The sequence below is a fragment of the Urocampus carinirostris genome, chromosome 13, assembly GCF_059441175.1.
Source record: "Urocampus carinirostris isolate Australia breed hairy pipefish chromosome 13, RoL_Ucar_1.0, whole genome shotgun sequence".
NCBI classification, from domain to species: domain Eukaryota; kingdom Metazoa; phylum Chordata; class Actinopteri; order Syngnathiformes; family Syngnathidae; genus Urocampus; species Urocampus carinirostris.
The window spans coordinates 30,741,727-30,756,746 of NC_142361.1; the positions used below are offsets into that span (position 1 = coordinate 30,741,727).

A 15,020-nucleotide genomic window follows, 5' to 3' on the forward strand; every position below is an offset into this window, starting at 1 on the left:
TCTCCCCGTGCTTGCGTGGGTTTCCTCCGGGCACTCCGGTTTCCTCCCACATTCCAAAGACATGCATTTCAGGTGGATTGGCCGGTCCAAATTGTCCCTAGCTGTGAATGAGTGAGCGAGTTGTCTGTCCCTGTGTGCCCTGCGATTGGCTGGCAACCAGTTCAGGGTGTCCCCTGCTCACTGCCCGATGATTGCTGGGATGGGCTACAGCACCCCCGCGACCCTACTGAGGGTAAGCGGTGCAGCTATTGAGATGAGATGTTTAACCCTGGAGTGCCCTCTTGTTGCATACAATGTTTCACACCGTTGACATTGATGAAAAAAAGACGATTCCATTTCTGATTCTAATGCTAGTTCAAATTACTGTTCTACTGCATTTCAACAATATTGTTTCAGGCATGGCTTTGTATATAGCTTTTGTTTGTAAAACTTACAATTTTGTATCACAGTTTGTGCTAACAAAAATGAATGTGACTCTTAGCTTACTTCCCATGCGAGTTACTAGTGGTTAACCGCTAGTTTGGTGAAATATCTATACCATGACCTGATAAATTGTATCGATAATATAAAATAAATTGTTCACAACTCTGCAAATAAACAAAATTGATGTTGACAGTAGAATTAATGATTGTTTGCGTAAGAGGAGTTATTTAAAGTCTTACCAGGCTGCAGTTGTTGGAGAACTTAACTGGGTCGACCACGCTAAGCTGGTATAGCATTTTACACGTGATAATCAAACACACCCAGATTGTTGACAGAGTAGAGGCTATTGGTCTGAAGCCAATGAATGGCATTGCCAATGACCATAGTGTCACAAGGACCAGGTTGAACACAGAAGGCTGCAATAAGCATAAAAAATAACATTTTAGATTAGAAACATTTGAAAACACATGCTAATTTTTTCACTGACACGAGAATGTTTTTGTTTTGAACACAACTTTCTTTGCAAAAGTCAATCGACGAGCTGTAATCAACTCAAATTAACAACAAGGCCTTGAAGGTCTTTCCGTAAACATTTCAATGTGGACTGACTGATTCAACATAACGTGATTATTCCGAGAACACAGCCTCCTCTGGCAGGATAATAGACCATTCCTCACTATTAGGTGTAGTGATAAAATTAGCATTCATCCATCGAGTTCAAATCAAAGCCATTTGTGGAATTAGCGAGTGGGCTTGTAGCTGCAAGAAGCTATAAAGGGCCCTGAAACTCAGAGTACTATTTTGTCGGGGATCTGGCACATTGAAACCCGAAACACTTCAAAAAAATTAAAAAAGTTTGAATATTAAGGATGAAAAATAAAGAGGGAAAAACAATTGATATTTTATTTAGCCAGTAGAGGGTACGTTAGTAAAATCGCACAATTTGCGCAATTCATAAAACTATTATGTTGTTTAATGAAACTTCATGCATGTTTACGTTACAAAAACTACCGTAGTTTTCTTGAGAAAGACTGTTTTGCAGTGGCAAAATAGTTTTATAAAAACGAGCAAACTTTATATTATAATATTACTAGGGCATAAATTCTCTTCGGTGCTAAAACAAAACTAAAATATGCTACAAGTGTCACGGTTGCCATGGCGCCCAATTGGCGCCAGCTGCAGCTTGTTGACAGATTGGCTCCCTGTCAGTATTTAAACTCTGTCCTGTCAGTCCCCTTTTGTCGGTCCGTCGGCAAATCTCTGTTTTACTCGGCAAGCCCTTTTTTGCCAGTATTTTGCTCCTGTATGTCTCCTGCTACGACCTGTTTTGATCTCGACCACGTCTGTTCTCCCGTCCCGAATAACTATCCGTTTTTTATCTCGACCACGTCTACTCTCCTCTCCTACATCGATATCATGCACATTTTTAAAGCAGTTTTATGTATTTGTATATATTAAACCGTAACATTAATGACCCGCAGGTAGATAAAAAGCTGAGACCATTTTAAGCCAATCGCAATGCAGAACACAATGCACCATGCAAATCAGAGAAGTAGAGAAACCGCGAAAAAGTGAACTGCGGTAAAGCGAGGGTTCACTGTCAAGTATTTTGAGTTCCCCCCCCCAAAAGTTTTCTGCATTTACCTCTTCAAGTGCGACCCACACGGAGTAGAATGCCACTATCTTTATGATGTGAAACTCCAAGAGAGTCCAAAGAAAGACCTGACCTTTGTTGAGAATTTCTGAGAACTTTTCGAACAGAACCAGCAACCTGTCGATCACCAAACCCCATTTACTGGGCATGAATTCTCCTGAAAAGACAAGGAAAAAGAAGGAAAGTCTTGTTTGAAAAAAAAAAAACAGTCTCAGTAATGGACACATAAAAGTCATGTTTATTTATTATATTATATAATATTGTGTAAAAACACACACAAATTTTTTTGAACCATGGCCAACCCAAATGCCCAAACACCCAAACAAGTTGTTCATGCTTTCGTCCCTCTAGATGAAACGGGACACAAGAAAGCGGCCATGTCACTCGGGTCAGGGTGACACAACACACTCTTTGGTTCAACAGCTGGTTTACCCCTGCCGTATCATAGAACTCATCCAAATATCACACTGTCCTTTCACCACACCTCTCCACTCCTTCCTATCACCAACAAGAGCTCTAGCTTCCACTAGATTTAGACCTTTTTTTAATTTTCTTTTTATTTTATTTTTATTTTATTTTATTTGTTTTTGTATGTGTTTGTCTTGCTGTCGGTCACCCCTCTTGAGGGATATAACCAAGGTAGACGGATAAATGAATAGATTTAATATTATATTTATTTATTTATAATATAAAAAGAATACAAGCAGAACAATTCATGAGGGATCGCCACAAGGATGAATTGTTATGATCACATTATTTTGTATTATTACATTTTTTCTCACATTGATTGGCTTTTTTGGGGGGACCCAACCTCCCGCAAAACTCACCAAATTTACCGAATTTTGGGGACCAGCAAAAAATATATTTGACATGCAAAACTACAAAAAAAAAATCTCCCTAGGGATCTTTAGAGTACAAAAACGAAATAGAATCCTGGAATTTTTCCCCGAGAACTAAATTGAAGGAACAATTTGTATTATTTGACCCCTAGATGCCGCTGTATTGTGTCGTGCAACTTAAAACGAGTGCTAAAGAGCATAGGGAAGAACAGACAATACAGAAACCCTTCATGACCAAACCACAATATTCTTTCTTCTTTTTTTGCCCGCTTTTTGCAAGAGATAGGGTTTTTGGGGTATCCATAGCAGCAAGATGGTCGCCAATTACACCGGTTATGTCAAAGAAATGCACATTTCTGATCTATAAGTATTTAAAAAATGCATGTTTATATGATAGTTCATGTATTTTGGCTTATTTTCTGAATTAATATTGCTTCGTTTTTTTAAAGGATTAAGTTTTTTACCACTATGAGGCGCTAAATAATGCATACTGTCCCTTTAACTTGGCCCAGATGTTTCAATCTGCTAAATAAATCCCACAAACGATCAGTAACTAGCCAGGAAACATCAACCAAGTCATACGTCATTGTACTGATAGCTCGACCTACTGGCAAAAATTATAAAATTGTATTCTTTTTAGGTTTCAGTCATAACGGGTTAACTGGATTCACCTTGCGTTTTCTTAGAAGATTATAAATGACACTAGCTTTTTTCCAAAAAGCTGGTTGTCACGGTTGCCATGGTGCCCAATTGGTCCCGCCCGTGTGGCGCCAACTGTGGTTCGTTGACAGATTGGCTTTCAGTCTATTTAAGCTCAGTGCTCTCACTCTTCCTTTGTCAGTCTGTCAACGAACCTCTGCCCCGCAAGACATGGGTTTTGACTTCGTCCTGTTTCCTGTTGGTATTTCCTGTCTGGTATTGTCCCCGTTTATTTTGTCCTGTTTAATATCGATTTCCTGTTTCGTTCCCGTCTTGTTTGTCCTGTTTATTTTTGATATCCTGTTTTGATATCAATCCTGTCTGTCCCGTTGTTTAATATCGGTTTCCAGTTTAGTTCCCATCTAGTTTGTCCTGTTTATTTTCAATATCCTGTTATGTCTGTCCCGTTCTGTCCGGTATCGACCCCATCTGTCCGATTTCTGCTCGGGCAATTGGTATCAATCTCATCGGCCTCTGGCTTCCTATCATTCCATGCCAGACTGCTGCCTAACGTGCATGACTCCCCATTTCTCGTAAAATTAAAGGCTTGTGTGAGAAACGTCACGCATTTGGGTCCTGATCCTGTTCCGGTTTATGACACTGGTTGCTGTGGGAACACAATCTTTGTCAAGAAAACAATCCGAACAAACTCATGAAACTTGCCACAAGTAGCCTTGGGGAAAACAGCAATATTTTACAAGGAATTGTGCAATTGTGAGAAAATGCCTCCCACTTGCAGGAGGAAATATCATTTTTTTATGTTTATTTTCCTCTGTGTCGTATTTTTCACCGCTACTAGTCAAACGTTTTTCTCTCTACATAAGTGCATGCTCTAATGTAGCAGTACTCCCAACGAGATAGTACCCCAAGTTGCTAGGAAAAAGAGAAGGCATTGTAATATATTTGTACCTTTATCATCAGATTCATCACCAATATTGGTAAAGACGTCTTCTGGGTCAGAAGTCATTTCAACATTAGTTGAATAACTCTGCTCACAGCTGTTTTTCCTAGAAACAGTGAAAAAAAATCCAAGTATTATAGGGGGACAGCATTCTCAATGATCTCACAATATACCTTTAAAAAGTATTCAATTCCCATTTGCATCCTCAAACTCTCCTTCATTCAGATAAAACTAAGTAAATATTAAAACAATATAAATGTCAGGACCAGAACGGAAGTAGGACCCACTTGCGTGAAGTTTACCACAGGTTTTATTGAAAGAGAGAGGAAGGGCTGCGCCCACGATCCAGTGTTCGCTGGGCGCGGGAAGCAAGTCACTCTCGGATTCGGACTGGGATTCGAACACGGAAGTGGATCTTCCGTAGCAAGCGACGGCGGTGTCAGGGGCGGAAAACTGGTCGGTAGCCGGGACTGGGAGAGCAAGACATGGTCGGAAACGAGTCATAAGCCAGAACGGGAGGGTAGACATAGTCGGGAACAAAAAGGGGTCGTAAGCCGGGACGGGAGAGCCGACGTGGTCAGGTTCAAAAACGGGTCGTAAGTCGGGACAGGAGAGCAGATGTAGTCGGGATCAAAATAGGTCGTAGCTAGGCTCAAAAAAGGCTAGCCTTGTATCAACAGAGGTTTGCAGACGGACTGACCACAGGGGACAGACAGGACTGGGTTCAAATACTGACAGGGAGCCAATCAGAACCCACGGCAGTTGGCGCCAAAAGAGCGGGCACAGCTGAGTCACATCAGTAATCATGACAATAAATTGACGTGATTTACTTTGTCACTGACTTAATCCCATCAATTAAACCATGGAATTCTTCATTTTGATCACAAAATGGAAGCTCACTCATTAATAACAAGGAGGGATTAAGAATTCTGTATCCATATGGATACATTTTTGTCAAATAATTCAAGTAAAGTAAGTAAAGTACGAGTAGTCCTTAATTGTTTACAAGAGGTTGTTTTTATGTCACGGTTGCTATGGCGCCCAATTTGCCCCGCCCGTGTGGCGCCAGCTGCGGCTCATTGACAGATTGGCTTTTCCGTCTAGTAAGCTCAGTGCTCTCACTCTTTGTTAGTCAGTCCATCAACGAACCTCTGCCCCGCAAGACATGGGTTTTGGCATTTTCTGTCCGGTATTGTTCCTGTTTATTTTTGTCCTGTTTAATACTGGTTTCCAGTTTCGTTCCCGTCTATTTTTGTCCTGTTTATTATTCTCTCCAGTTTCCGTTCCCGTCTAGTTTGTCCTGTTTTATTTCAATATCCTGTTTCATTATCAATCCTGTCTGTCCCGCTCTGTCCGGTATCGACCCCATCTGATGGTAAGGCGCCCGCTTTGAGACTGGGAGGTCGGTGGTTCGCGCCCCGGCCGAGTCATTCCTAAGACTTAAAAAGTGGTCGGCGGCGCCCTCTGTTGGCTGCGGCTGCATCGGCTCGCTACAACGGGTCAGGTGCAATCGACATTTCGTTCTGTGTACATTGTTACACAGAATGACAATACAAGGAAATTATTATTATTATTATTATTATTATCTGTCCGATATCTACTCGGGCAATTGGTATCGATCTTGTCGGCCTCTGACTTTCTATTATTTCCCGCCAGACCCCTGCCTAACGTGCATGACTCCCCATTTCCCGTAAAATAAAAGGCTTGTGTGAGAAACGTCACACGTTTGGGTCCTGATCCTGTTCTGGTTCATGACATTTTAAATCATATTTGTGAGTCGAAACACATTAAAATCTGTAAAAAAATGAAATTCACCCAACATTTTTACGGATTATTTCTTATAAATATGAATATAAAAAAGTTGGTTACCGGTGAATTGGTGTCACATGTTCAGGATCGGTGATTCTCATAAAGGGTTTGTGGAAATAGTGAAGCTGCAAAATACAGGCCAACAGGAAGAATCCAGGGATCAGAATATTGGTAAAAAGCTCAGAGAGAGCAAACGTCTCCAGACCAATTGCGGCAAGCCTGAGGACACAGGGGAGCACTTGAGATGATATTTATTTGACTCTCATATTAGTTAGCAGGGTAATGTAGTTAAATATGTATTAAAGGTGCATTCCGGAGGTTGTCGATTTGTTCACAGCTCGAAATGAAATGAAAATAAGAGCGGAAAAATGCAAGAAAATAGTCAGGGCTCTTTGCACAGATCACAGAATCTTTTGTAGAAATATCTTTAACCTTCTCTTTTTGTTTTGTTTGTTTTTTGAGTTGATTTGTTTCATGTCTGTTAATAAAGGGGAGGTGATCACTGATACCTGGTATCAGTGCCAAGCCCAGCCTTTTTTATGGTGGTGGTCTGCATTTGCATTTGTGGTCTGCATTTAAATAGCACTTTTCAAGTCAATGAAGACCTCCTAAAGCGCTTTACAATGTGCTTCACACTTGACCCTTTTTACACTCTAACCCAGGGATGTCAAACTCAATTGCACAAGGGGCCGAAATTCAAAACACACTTAAGGTCGCGGGCCAACCAGGATAAACATTTATTGAACACACTTAAACTGAAGGTTTTTGGAACATAAATATGAATAAAAACAGACAAGAATATTAAATTTAAACCTTAAATCACTTATACAGTATTTATTATTTTGCTCTAAATAAAAATATCTTGTTAAATTATACAACTTAGAACTTAACTTAAACAACTTAACATTAAAATAACATTCAAATTCCTTTGCTCCTATGTCAATGTATATATTAAAAAAAACTGAAATATCTCAAAAGATTTTGCTCTCCCTAATATATCTCCTGTCAAAAGTAGAAATATGAAAATGCTACACAAATTATTTTGTAAAAACATCACAACATTCTGAGAACAGGGAGCTTGATGTGCTTACCTTTGGCGCAGACGGAGTAGGGCGAGAGATGGGAGGGAGTGCTTGCACTTCTTGCATAGCTCCACCCATCCCTCCCACTCACCCAATCAAATCACTTTAAATTCTCTTCCGGTGTTTTGGCGTATTTACAATTTGTTCCGTGGATTCATCAAAAAGTATCTGAACACTGAACACTTATTCACTTAAACTGATAATATAGTGAGCTTTTATATAAAGGATTTTTTAGCGTTGTACAGCCAAAACGAGTTTTTTTTGTGTGTGACACCTTGACTGTAAATCGTAGTGAAAACGTGCCCTATACATTCTGAAAAGTGCTGCTTTATAAATCAGCCTTGGTTTGGCTTTGCGTGTATATGAACAGGATTATTAGCTCAGTTTTTGAACAAGATGGAGAAAATTTGCATGCAATTAATTTTGCCTCTGAGCCATAGGTACTTATAGAAAGAGCCATACATGGCTCGCGAGCCATAGGTTCCCGTCCCCCGATATTTTCTCTATTAAGTGTGTGTTAACAATGCCCAACTGAGTTCTAAGAGCCTTTATATATATTTCTTTACCATCACACCTATCGGCTTTCATATTACTTTTACGATGGAGGAAAGGAGAGAGGGAGTTGGGGAGAGGAAAGGCATTTAACGCAAATGCTGGAGGTTTTCTTTTATGCTCGGGTGAAAATGGTGAAAGTAAGAAAAAGACTGTTCGAAATACAGTCCAAATTCCAACCCAAATCCCTAAAAGGGTGAAATATGAAGAGTTTAATGGAGCCAACTATGAATTACTTGCAAGCGCAAAAAAGGACCTTGACAGAAAGATGATTTCAACCAGAAGATGGCGTCAGCAAGTAGAATATTTTGAGGACACCACCTTTAAGAGGTCAGTGTTATATTCCTAAAGTGTTCAATATTCAAATTCCATTTTTGTTTTTCATTTTTGCTATACTGTTGTAAATCTCTCCCCAAAAATGTAAACACAACTATTTTGAAGTCCGCAACACACCTTTAACACATAAGTAACAAGTGACAGAGCAAGCAAGATCATACTGTTGTTCTGTGAGTCCAGTAAAATTCCTCCAATAATCAGGGAAGTCCTCAAACTGGTACGTGTAGATGGAGATCAACACCAACATTGTGTAGGCTACAACAAGCCACCAGAAAATCTTCAACAGACGTCTCCAGATTGAATAGTGTACCTTAAAAGTAAACGTGATGGGAAATTTGGATTTAAAAAGGTACGCCACAAGTTAACCAGACCCGTACATGTCCATTTCAATAAAAGTACACACACATACACAGGAATAAACCTATTCAGACCTGATATATACAGAGGCAGAGCAGGAAAAGCAGCATGTAGATGATCTTGTATCCGACAAGTTTTCCCACAAAAGAGACCATGAGGAACATTCCACCACAGACGTAGATCCAATATTTGGCATAGAAACTCAGCACGATGCCTCCAAGGACCTTAAGCCGAGATTTATTCGTAGAATCCATCTCTAATTAAGACAGGTACACGAGAAGATAGAGTTGACATTAGACTAAAAAATGAATTTGCATTCAGGGTGATATTACTGAAATTAGGCATTGGGATTTTTCATGCCGTCATTTCAAGAGATGTTCAAACTGTTAACGGGAACGATGATTCATTTTCTCAGTGAAACTGACTATCAAATATAAAAGATTATCAACCTGTTGAAGAGACTTCTTCTAGTGTTGCAGCCCTTGTCTTTTTCTTGATGAATTTCTCCTTAACGGACTGACGCACTAAAAGCCAGAAAGTTGAGGTGAAAAGGAGCTGGAAAAAAGTGAAGAATAACATACCACACGATATCTGTCAGAATACATTTTAAAACTGCATTAATGTTCGAATGAAGTGGTTGTATTTTAGTGTTGTGAAACGGGGCCTGACAGACATAGTTGTCAACGTGGGACATATTTGAGACAATTGGTGTATTATGCATCTTCATATGATTTAATTGTGTAGTAAAACAGGAAAAATTGGGGGCTTGTGAGCGAAAACTTTACACAGCTAAGGGAGTTCAAAACAATAGCATAACATTTGACCACAGACGATTACGGACTATTATTATACCATCCCCTGATCTAAAACATACATGAGGGCAAGGAAAAACTCAAAACCTCAGCATTAAGAAAGTCAAGTCTGTCATGATTACTGATGCGGGGCACCTGAGTCTGCTCCGTTGGCGCCAACAGCGGCGGACCCTGATTGGCTATTGCACTCTTTTTAAACCCCCGCCTTCCTGTCAACATTCGTCAGATCGTCTGCAAACCTTCGCAACACGCAAGGCAAGCTCTTTTGACTCCTGACTCTATTCTGCCCTGTTTCCGCCTGATTCCCGTTGCCGACCTTTTTTCTGAACCTGTTTACGTTTTTGCTCCTCCGTCCCGGCCATGGACCTGTTTTTTCTTGCTCTCGACATTACCTTCGATTGACACGGAAGTGCCACTTCCGCGTTCCCAGCAATCTGCTACCCGTGACCGACGATCACCGGATCGTGGGTGCAAGCCCTTTACTCCTTCTAAATGAAGCTGAGTAAAACGAACACAATTGGGTCCTGTTTCCGTTCCTGGTCCGTGACAAAATCAAGTCATGTTTATTTGTATAGCCCTTAATCACAAAAAGTCTCAAAAGTCCAGACCACAGACTATTACAGACTCTTATTACACCATCCCCTGATGTAAAACCTACATGAGGGCAAGGAAAAACTACACCTCAGCATGAGGAAAGTCAAGTCATTTTTATTTGTATAATCCTTAATCACAAGGAGTCTCAAAGAGCTGCACAGACCATAGACTATTGCAAACTACAGACTACTATCCCATCCCCTGACCTAAAACCTACATAAGGGCATTTGCTAAGAATCTGAATTGTACAGTCCACACTGCATTAAAATAATATATATGTCATATGTATGCAAGAAACATTTAAATTGTACTACGTATATGCGTGCTTAGTATTTAGATTTTTGGTGTTAAATATACCATAGCTCCCAGTCGCAGAAAGGGGTGGCGGGCTTTATCAAGTCCTAGTTGTCTGAGGCTCATGGTTCCCACAGAGGTAGGGAGTTCCGGCTCAAGATCCATGGCCCATAAATACTGCAGACAACATAGTACTAGGCCGTAGACCAAGATAAACGGGGAGGACAGCATGGCTGCATGTCGTCTAAGAAAAGAAACACAAAAAAGGAGATCAGTGTTTGAAATGACATTGAAGAAAATGAAGCATTTTTCAAGTCTGCATTTTTTAGAAATAAACAGGAAATAAGAACAGAAAAACTCTATTTTTGCGGAAATAAGTAATTCGCCCCCTTCTGTTTAAGCCAAAACTAATGGACAGAACAGCAAAATTTCAAGTTTTCATTCCCCATGCCATGAGGCTCTTTAACTCCACCCGGGGGAGTAGAGGCCCACTTTAAACCCCACCCCCACATTTGCATATTACCCTATTTCTATTATAGTGTGTATTTTATGTAGCACTATTTAGATACTCTATAACAACTTGTTATATTGGCTATTTCTGTATTCTATTTATTTTATTTTATCATTATTTTATTTTTCAACACAAGGATACTGCTGGAAGTGTGAATTTCCCTACGAGGATGAATAAAGTATCTATCTATCTATCTATCCATCTTATTCATTTCTTGTGTATGTTTTACCTAGCACGAAGAATCCAGATGAGGCACGCCCAAAGCAGTAGAACAAATGTCAGCCAGCTGTGGTATGTGATGCTCCAAACCTGAATAGCAAGAAACAAAAGACAATTTTATTGTTGACATAAGTACTGCAGTTTACACAGAGAAGATTACATGTATCTGGTACAGTGATTTTTCTTGACTTAAATTGAGGCACAACTGGTACTACCGGTATATCGATTTATAATCAAAAACAAGGAATTAGAATGTATAGTGATGAATAATCGCCATTAATTCAATAATTTCGCATAAGGAAACATAATATTTTTGGGGGTGTAAAGAACTTTTAGGTAATCAGCCATTTGTGTGTAAAGAATTCATTACACTCACGGTATCAACTATCAACATTTGTGTCATGATTACCGATGTGAATTACCTGTGCCAGCTCCTTTGGCGCCAACTGCCTCGGACTCTGATTGGCTCCCGATCAGTACTTGTACCCTCGCCTGTCTGTCTCTTTTTGTCAGTCTGTCTGCGAACCTCAGTTAACACTAGGCAAGTCTTTTTCGACCCTGACTTCCACCTGTCCCGTTTTTTGCTCCTGTTTTTGATCCTGACAACATCTACTCTCCCATCCCGGCTTTCGACCTCTTTTGTCACCGACCACGTCTACTCTCCTTTCCTGGTTTACGACTCTCTTCCGACCCCGACCACGTTTTTGCTCTCCTGTCCCAGCTACTGACCCGTTTTTCCGTTCCTGACGGATGATTCACTTCCGCGTTCAGAGCGACCTGCTTCCCGCATCCAGCAATCACTGGATCGTGGGCGCAGCCCTTTCTCTTTCTTCCAATAAAACTTGTGAGAAACGCAACGCAAGTGGGTCCTGTCGCCGTTCTGGTCCTGACAGTTCAAAGCGTAATCAAAGTCGAAAAACCACCGCCCAGCAATGTTCAGAAGTAATTTTTAAACTACTTTTCCCTGAGATTTATAAACTTAAGGATTATCATTTCAAAAGTTACTGATGCTTGAATGCGTTATCAATTATTACCAAAAAACAGTATATATATATATATATATATATATATATATATAAGGTATAACCCATTCTTCAATTTCTCCTATAAAATACTAGACTTTTTTTTCACCTGAGTTCTAAAGGTTATCTGTCACATCAATGGCAAAACTTGAAAGTGTGTTCATATTTTCCAATGTTTATTGTTTATGCAATGAAATATTCAGATAAATAAATTTTACACATGCATTTTTGTTTATACAGTACTTACCATCATCGCTATCAGAGCACAGACATAACTCTGCTGCATGATCACCTTTCCCAGCAATAAGAATAAGCTTTCTGTCTGTTTACCATCGGTTTTGTGACCAAAACCTGTAAAAGAAAAAGACCAATTAAACAATTCAAAGTAAGTCGAGTCATCTTTATTTGTATAGACCTTGATTACGAAAAGTTTCAAAGGTCCAGACAACAGACCATTACAGACTCTTATTACGCCATCCCCTGATCTAGAACCTACATGAGGGCAAGGAAAAACTCAAATCCTCAACATGAGGAAAGTCAAGTCAAGTCATCTTTATTTGTATAGCCCTTAATCACAAAGTGTCTCAAAGGGCTGCAAAGACCACAGACTATTTCAAACTACTGACTTTTATTACACCATCCCCTGATCTGAAACCTACATGAAGGCAAGGAAAAACTCAAAAACCTCAGCATGAGGAAACTCAAGAAACCTTGAAAAGTAAGTATTAATAGTTGATAACAGCATAGAATCCATACTATGGCTTTGGCGACATCAAGTGGACACTTTTCAACCAGCAGCTTGTCTTTCTCTTGCTCTTCTCTGAGCATTGTCTCACGGGCCGGATTCAATCCCTTAGCGGGCCTGATCCGGCTCACAAGCCGCCTGTTTCACATCCCTGACCTAACCCCTTTTTCATTTCCACATGCTTTAAAAATTCTCAATGACATACCAAATTGTGTAGGCCTTTCCTCAGTCATGTTTTCTTGATGGTTGTGCTCCGGTTTCACGCACAAAAGCATGAGCTGAGAAATAGAAAATAGATAACATATTTACCTTATGTACACCCCTCCATTAGTATTGGAAGTATAAATTCAACCTGAAAAATGACATTACTTCTGTATTTGATGTGTTTATTTCCATCATTTTATCTGTTAAGAGATCAAACGTGGTCAGAATGTTAAATATTTCATAAAGCTTCACATCACATCCAGTGTATATCCTGGAAGTATTTGGGGCTCTAATCTTTTGCCTAAGGTAGCGCTTCCTCTGAAACACATTTTTCTCACAACATTTAAATTGCTATAACTCTAAGAATATAAAAAATACCTCTAACTATTCAACATCATTTTATAATTGACAAAGCAACACGCCAAGTCAAGTCAAGTTTATTTGTTCGGCTCTTAATCACAAAGAGTCTCAAAGGACTGCACAGAACAGAGATTATTGCAAAACACAGACTATTATTAGACCATCCCCTGGTCTAAAACCTACATGAGGGCAAGGAAAAACTCTATATTAATGTTTTTCACCATATCCCTGAATAAAAAGGAAAAAAAGGAAATTTTATATACATGTCATATTTGTATCATTATAATCCATCCATCCATCCATCCATGATCTGCACCACTTATCCTCAGTAGGGTCACGGGGGTGCTGGAGCCCATCCCAGCCTCTCGTTTACACCTAGAGACAATTTGGACCGGCCAATTAACCTGATATGCATGTTTCTAGGACTATAGGAGGAACCCCACACATGCACGGGGAGAACATGCAAACTCCACATAGGGAGGCTGCGGTAGCTAGACTTGAACCCTGAACCTCTGCACCGTGGGGCTGCGTGTTAACCACCCATCCTCCCTGCCGCCGGTTTCTATCATAATATGTATTTAAAAATAACTTGTGTAAATGCAGGCCTGTATATACCTCCGTGTCTTCTTCACATTCATCCCTCTTTCGAAACCTTGAACTCAGGTCATCAGTCTGCTCTTCTTGCTCATTTGCAAATTTTAACAGTTGCTGCTGCTTATTTTCTTCGTCCTAAAGAGAAAAATGTTATCATAAACACCAAGCCAAAAGATTGTCGTTAATTTTGGGAACTCAACAAAAGAATAAGGGAATTATTGCAAGGAAAAACAAACAAATGTAAAAAGAACGGTTAAAGTTATGAAGATTAAGAAGTAAATGCATTGATCACTTATTTATATCAAGGTTGATTCAATCTTATATACTGGACTGTCTCAGAAAATTAGAATATTGTGATAAAGTTCTTTATTTTCTGTAATGCAATTAAAAAAACAAAAATGTCATACATTCTGGATTCATTACACATCAACTGAACTATTTCAAGCCTTTTATGATTTGAATATTGCTGATTTTGGCTTACAGCTGAAAAAAACTCAAAAATCCTATCTCAAAATATTAGAATACTTCCTCAGACCAAGTAAAAAAAATAATTTTATAACAGCAAAACTAAATCAAACATTTGAAAATGTCCATTGATGCACTCAGTACTTGGTTGGGAATCCTTTTGCACGGATTACTGCATCAATCCGGCGTGGCATGGAGGCCATCAGCCTGTGGCATTGCTGAGGTGTTATTGATGCCCAGGATGCTTCGATAGCGGCCTTCAGCTCATTTGCATTTGTAGGTCTGGTGTCTTTCATCTTCTTCTTAACTATACCCCACAAATTCTCGATGGGGTTCAGGTCAGGGGAATTAGCAGGCCAATCAAGGACAGTGATGCCATGGTCAGTGCACCAGTTACTGGTGGTTTTGGCACTGTGGGCAGGTGCCAGATCATGCTGGAAAATGAAATCCTCATCTCCATAGAGCTTTTCAGCAGATGGAAGCATGTCGTGCTCTAAAATCTCTTGGTACACAGTTGCATTTACTCTGGACTTGATGAAACACAGTGG

The 15,020-nt window shown here is 39.8% G+C and overlaps 1 protein-coding gene across 1 annotated transcript in view; it reads right to left on the minus strand.

Moving 5' to 3' along the window:
- Window positions 1-15,020, minus strand: part of piezo1 (piezo type mechanosensitive ion channel component 1 (Er blood group)) — a 77,429-nt gene that overhangs the window by 38,356 nt on the left and 24,053 nt on the right. The window contains exons 8-19 of the mRNA XM_088352022.1: window positions 14,029-14,142; window positions 13,055-13,127; window positions 12,352-12,455; window positions 11,093-11,172; window positions 10,416-10,596; window positions 9,102-9,207; window positions 8,727-8,908; window positions 8,457-8,605; window positions 6,386-6,544; window positions 4,525-4,622; window positions 2,068-2,234; window positions 663-839 (exon numbers count right to left, since the gene is read on the minus strand). Of these exons, the coding sequence (XP_088208148.1) occupies window positions 663-839; window positions 2,068-2,234; window positions 4,525-4,622; window positions 6,386-6,544; window positions 8,457-8,605; window positions 8,727-8,908; window positions 9,102-9,207; window positions 10,416-10,596; window positions 11,093-11,172; window positions 12,352-12,455; window positions 13,055-13,127; window positions 14,029-14,142 (1,590 nt within the window). The remainder of the gene's footprint in view (window positions 1-662; window positions 840-2,067; window positions 2,235-4,524; window positions 4,623-6,385; window positions 6,545-8,456; window positions 8,606-8,726; window positions 8,909-9,101; window positions 9,208-10,415; window positions 10,597-11,092; window positions 11,173-12,351; window positions 12,456-13,054; window positions 13,128-14,028; window positions 14,143-15,020) is intronic.